The sequence below is a fragment of the Ursus maritimus genome, unplaced genomic scaffold, assembly GCF_017311325.1.
Source record: "Ursus maritimus isolate PB19 unplaced genomic scaffold, ASM1731132v1 scaffold_12, whole genome shotgun sequence".
Lineage (NCBI taxonomy): Eukaryota > Metazoa > Chordata > Mammalia > Carnivora > Ursidae > Ursus > Ursus maritimus.
In genome coordinates, this window is record NW_024423564.1 from 63,246,282 (window position 1) to 63,252,831 (window position 6,550).

General features: G+C 42.0%; 1 protein-coding gene across 1 annotated transcript in view; it reads right to left on the reverse strand.

Moving 5' to 3' along the window:
* Positions 1 to 556, reverse strand: part of RNF11 (ring finger protein 11) — a 35,538-nt gene extending 34,982 nt beyond the window's left edge. Inside the window, exon 1 of the mRNA XM_008699221.2 lies at positions 10 to 556. Within this exon, the coding sequence (XP_008697443.1) occupies positions 10 to 132 (123 nt within the window). The 5' untranslated portion in view covers positions 133 to 556. The remainder of the gene's footprint in view (positions 1 to 9) is intronic.
* Between the last annotated feature and the right edge of the window lie 5,994 nt (positions 557 to 6,550).

Below are 6,550 nucleotides of genomic sequence, written 5' to 3' on the forward strand. Positions count from 1 at the left end.
CTCCCCTACCTGATATGGCGGCGGCGGCTCCTGATCCGGCTCCGTCCCCTCGCCAAAACTAGCCCGGTCAGACTGAGACTCGTGAAGCAGGGAGATGTCATCCGAAGTGGGGGATTTGAGGCAGTTCCCCATCTTCCGGGGCTAGGATGTGTGATCTGGGGGAGGAAGAAAGCAGTGGCGGGGTCGTTCGCACGCTCCGCGGTCAGCCTCGGTCAGCGAGGTGGGGTCGGACGGCAGGCCAGGACTCAGGCGGCGGCGACTCCCCCGCCCCCCGGCGCCGCGGAAGGGCCGCTCATGCCAGCCCCCGGACTTGGGGGCTCAAGGCTGGGCCGCGGGCTCGGCTGGGGTCGCGGCGGTTGCCTCCTGCGAGGCGGCAATGGGGGGGGGGGCGGGGAGACGAAGCACTTCCCCACCCCGCCCCCCCGCGGGGCGGCGGCGGCCACGGAGCTGCTGGGCCTAATCCAGGTCAGGAGGGGGGGGCGCGGCCGTCGCGGCTGCCTCAGCTGCTGCCTCAGCTGCTGCTACCCCTGCCGACGCCGGAGCCGCGGCCGCGGGCCTCATCCTACTCCGCCTCAAAGCGGCGGCGGCGGCCAGAACGAGGCCAGATGCGGTCCTGCGTCACGCCGCCGTGCGTGCTCTGGTCCCGCCCCCGGCGCCGGGAACCTTGGGCGGCTCCGGCTGCGCGGCCGCGCCCCCCTCCCCGCCTCCGGCAGCTGTTCCTGGGGCTGCGTCAGTTTCTGCTTCTCTGACAGTTGGCACGGTACCTGACTCAGAAATCTCTCTCCAGTCTCCCGTGCCTCCCCACTTCCACTTCTCCCTCCCCGCTTGTCTCTGCTCTTACCTGCGCACCATTCTGACAGTAGTCTCACCGCCTTCTGCCAAGTGATCTATTTATAAACCCTTATCTGAATGTGTCACTCCCGTTGTTAAAATGTTAAATGGCTCTTCCCCTTTATCCTTTCAGAATAAAGTCCAAGCTCACTAATGAACCAATCCACTACTTGCACAGTTGAATAATCTTTTTGAAACCTCCGCCATTTAAAACCTTCAATGGCTTCCCAAAACTGTTAGGACTGTTGTGACTAAGTATTCTTAAATGGTTTACTAATCTGACTACTTCTGCCATCTCATTAGCAGCACTGTCCCCTCAAATATTCTAAACTCCAGGCTGTCTAAATAAAGTACTTTTGGTTATCTTAGAAGACTGCTCCCAGTGGCCTTTACCCATATTGTTTTTCTGACCTAAACTCACTTCTCCTTCACTCCAGACCTACCTCCCATCAGGCTAATCGTTATTCCTAGTAGTCCTTCCTAAACTCAACTTCCTTTCCCCTAACCCTCCAGTCTGGGTTAGTCGCCTTCTCTGTGCTCTTAGTTCCTGAGCTTTTCTCTGTCACAACCTGATCAGGCTGAATCATCTGTCCCTCCTCTGTGCACGGCCTGACACATTGCCTAAGATAGAGTAGGATCTCTTTGTTGAATGAACAAAGAGCCCAAGAAGCAACGTGTGCAAAGGAAGGAAAGAAGAAAGATGAGAATGCTCCCAGAAGACAAGAAGTGGGTCTTGACTCCCTTTCTTTTATTCACCATTTACTGATTATTTTCTCCCCTCACAAGACCCTATGCTCGGCACTAGGAAAACTGGTTTACCACATCTGGCTTGTCTCTGATGGAGCCCAGAGTCCAGCTGGGAAACCAAGTAAATAGATGAGTTCCTCTTCTCCCCCCTCCCCCACCAAAGGTTTTTAGAGAGCCCTACGGAGAGTGATTAGACCATTTGGGTGAGGATCGGAAAAGATTCTTAGGGGTAGGACTTGGTTAAACTGGTATGGGCACGAGTACTCTAACTTTGGAGTCCCTATTCTACAAAATTACTTACTTAAATGAACTCATATCCCATATTAAATATAGCCCTTTTGCTGCCTTCTCTCTTTCTCAAGACTTACCTTTGTTCCCGTTAATAGCTACCACCTAAATATGGGATCCCTAATACCATACAACCTCAAGAATCATTACTTTTTTTGTTAAAGATTTTATTTATTTATTTGACAGAGACAGCCAGCGAGAGAGAGAACACAAGCAGGCGGAGTGGGAGAGGAAGAAGCAGGCTTCTAGCAGAGGAGCCTGATGTGGGGCTCAATCCCAGAACCCGGGATCACACCCTGAGCCGAAGGCAGATGCTTAACAACTGCGCCACCCAGGCGTCCCCCAAGAATCATTACTTAATTCTCTAGCTTGACAAGTAAAATCATTGGATTCCTGGGAGAAAAATTTCAGACATTTTCCTCTTTTCCCCCAACTGCCATTTTCCTTGAACTCTTACAACAGCTTCTTAATGAAGCCTTTGCTCCTGCACCGTCAATCCATTCTCCACACTACTGCCATGAAAAATGTGACCAGAGAGCATTTATAGACTTGTGGTTCAGAAATTTAGCATGGCATGAAGGCCTTGAACCTTTTGGTCCCATCTTTATGTCCCATATGACTCCAACTCCAACCAGGCATCCTACACTCCAGCCATCTTCACACTACTTGCTATGCCCTCAATTTTCACGATGCTTTTCCACCTCTGACCTTTTGCCATGCTGTTTCCTTCTGTTGAATTCCAGCCATCTTTTAAGACCCTCCTTAAAAACCACTTTCTTCATGTAGTGTCCTTTATTTCACTTTGTTGGAACATATGTAACAATAGAAAATAAATGGGATCTATTATTGTGTTATATATAACTACGTATTATATATGAATATTTTAACACAATTTTAAATATGTAGACATAACTGGCATTTACTAGTCTGAGCCAGACATGTAAGAGCCCAGAAACGTGTATATTGGTATTCCCGTTTTGCAAGAATAGAAACATGGATTCACATGGCTATTCAGGCCTAAAGCCAGAATTTGAATCATATACCAGTTGCCTTTGTTAGGTGAGAAAGAACTACAACTTTTTTCATCCTGGTATTTCTCAGTTTATAAAAACAAGGGAATAGGGGAAGATATCTTGAATGGCTTTGGCATCCACATGTAAAGAAGTAGCTATTCAATGATCTTTCTTCCTAACTCAGCTTTAGAAAGGAGCTCTAGTAAAGTGCTCTATAGACTAGAGTATGACCTAATCACAAAACATAATTTAAAATCAAAAATAGTAATAATCAGGACTATTGCAGTGACAAAGACTCCTTGACCCAACTCTAGTCAAGCTCCTCTAAAGTCCTCAAGGCCCTAAACTTGAGTTCTGTCCTTGGGCTACTTATTCCAGTTTTAGCAAAAATCTATCTGAGTCAGTTTAACCCCACCTTTGTATCTGACAACCTTAGCCAGGCTTCAGCAAAAATCCTATCAAGGAGATTTAGCCAGAATTCCTCTTAGCCCTGATGTTTCTTTCCTCTTAGTAATTTTCTATCCACTGATCCCACCCTGTTCCTTGCCCATAAATCCGTACTTGTCCTTTTTGTATTCAGAATAGTGTCCAGTTCTATAGTGAGGCTCCTGAATAAAATTTGCCTTCACTACTTTATCTTCTGTCTGGCTCTGGTTTTATCTGACAGCAAATCTAATGCAGAAAAAGTATCTTCTATTGAGCTAGATTTATTAAAAAATAGATTTATTTTTTAGACAAGTTTTAGGTTCATACCAAAATTAAGTAGAAAGATTTGAGTACAAACACTTACTACATACTACCTGCCATCACACATGCATAACCTCCCCCATTATCAACATCCTGCACCAGAGTGGTACGTTTGTTACAGCTGATGAGTTTACAATGACCCATGACTAACGCACAAAATCCTTGCTTATGTTAGGGTTCACTCTTGCTGTTGTACATTCTATGGGTTTGGACCAATTTATAATGATGTATATCTACCATTATAGCATCATACAGAATAGTTTCACTGACCTAAAAGTCTATGCTCCACCTATTCATCCTCTCTTGCCCCTAGAAATCACTGATTCTTTACTGTCTCCACAGTTTCACCTTTTCCAAAATGTCATATATTTGGAACCATACAGCATGGAACCTTTTCAGATTGTCTTCTTTCACTTAGTAATGTAGCATTAAGGTTCTTCCATGTCTGTTCATGACTTGATAACTCATTTCTTTTTAGCACTAAATAATATTGCACTCTCTGAATGTCCCATAGTTTACACTGAAGGACATCTTAGTTGTTTCCAAGTTTTGGCAATTTTGAATTAAGCTGCTATAAACATCCACACACAGGGTTTTCTTTTCCAATTTTTTTACTGTGGTAAAATACACTTAACATAAAATTTACCACCTTAACCATTTTTTTAAAGTAGGCTCCACACCCATCATGGAGCCAGCGTGGGCTTGAATCCACAACCATGAGATCAAGACCTTAGCTGATATCAAGATTGGATGCCTAACTGACTAAGCCATGCAGGCATCCCTCACCTTAGCCATTTTCAAGTGTACAGTTCAGTGGAATTAAATACATTCATAATATTGTGCAACCATCACCACCATCCATCTCCAGATCTTTATTCATCTTGTAAAACCAAAACTATCCATTAAACGATAGCTCCCATTCTCCTCTCTTTCCAGCCACTAGCAACCACCATTCTACTTTCTGTCTCTATAATTTTTGACTAAGTATCTCACAGTATTTGTCCTTACGTGACTGGCTTCAAGTTTCATCCATATTATATCACATTACAGAATTTCCTCCCTCTTTAAGGCTGAATAATATTCCATTGTATGTGTTTACCACACTTTGCTTATCCATTCATCCACTGATAGGCACAGGTTTCTTCCACGTTTTAGCTATTATGAATCATGCTGCTATGAACATGGGCATACAAATATCTCTTTGAGACCCTGATTTTAATTCTTTAGTCATATACCCATAAGTGGAACTGCTGGATCACATGGTAATTCTATGTTTAATTTTCTGAGGAACTGCGACACTGTTTTCCATAATAGCTGTTCCATTTTACATTCCCACAAAAATGTGTCTGCAAGTTTTTTGTGTAGACATAAGTTTTCAACTAATTCTGGCAAATACCAAAGAGCAAAATTGCTGGATTGTATGTTAAGAATATGTTTAGTTTTGCAAGAAACTACCAAGTTGTCTTCCAAAGTGGCTGTACCATTTTGTATCTCCTCCAACAATGAAAGAGAGCTCCTGTTTCTCTACATCCTCCCCAAAATTTGTCGTCAGTATTCTGGGTTTTGGCCATACTAATAAGTGTATAGTGGTAACTCATTGTTGTTTAATTCCATTTACCTGAAATTTTCCTTTCATATGCTTTTTTGCCATCTGTATATTTTAATTGGTGAGGTTTCCATTTTTTTTAAAAGAGGGTTGTTCATATTGTTGTTGAGTTTTAAGAACTCTTTATATATCTTAGAGAATAGTCCTTTATCAGATATGTCTTTTGCAACATTTCCTTCAAGACTATGTCTTGTCTTTTCATCCTCTTGATACTGTCTTTCATACAGCAGAAATTTTTAAATTTAATGAAATTCAGCTTATCTATTTTCTTTCATGTATTGTGCCATGCATTGTATCTAAAAAGTCATTGCAAACCTTAATGTCGTGTAGATTTTCTTCTATGCTGTCTTCTAGGGGTTTTATATATTTGCATTTTACATTTAGATTTAATCCATTCTGAGTTAATTTTTGTGAAGAGTGTAAGGTTTGTGTCTAGATTCATTTTTTTGCGCATGGGTGTGTAGCCATTCTAGTACATTTGTTGAAAAGACTCTCTTTACTCCATTGTATTACTTGCCTTTGCTCCTTCGTTAAAGATCTATTGACTATATTTGTGTGGGACTATCTGTGCTCTCCATGATGTTCAACTGATTATTCGTCCGTTCTTTTGCCAACACCATACTGTCTCGATTATTATAGCCTTGGAGTAAGCCTTGAAGTAGGGTAGCATCAGTCCTCCAACTTTGCTCTTCTTCAATAATCTGTTGGTTATTCTGAATCTTTTGCCTCTCCATAAAAATGGAGAATCAGTGTTGATATCCATAAAATAACTTGTTGGGATTTTGTTTGAGATTGCATTGAATCTATAGATCAAGTTGGAAAGAACTGACATCTTAAAAATATTGAGTATCTTATGGACTATCTCTCCATTTATTTAGTTCTTATTTGATTTCATTCATCAGAATTTTGTAATTTTCCTCAAATAGGTCTTGCACATATTTTGTGAGCTTTATACGTAAGTATTTCATTTTGGGGAGTTGCTAATGTAAATGGTATTTCAATTTGACTTTCAAATTCCCCATTTGTTGCTGGTATATAGGAAAGCAATTGACTTTTGTGTATTAGTCTGGTGTCCTGTAATCTTGCTATAGTCACTTATTAGTTCCAAGAGTTCTCTGGTACATTCTTTTGGATTTTTTTTACATAAATGATCATGTCGTCTATGAACAAAGTCAGACTTATTTCTTCCATCTCAGTCTGTATATCTTTGATTCCTTTTCTCGTTTTATTGCATTATCTAGGACTTCTGGTATGATATTAAAAAGCAGTGGTGAGAGGAGCTATCCTTACATTATTCCTTATTTTAGTGAAAAGCTTT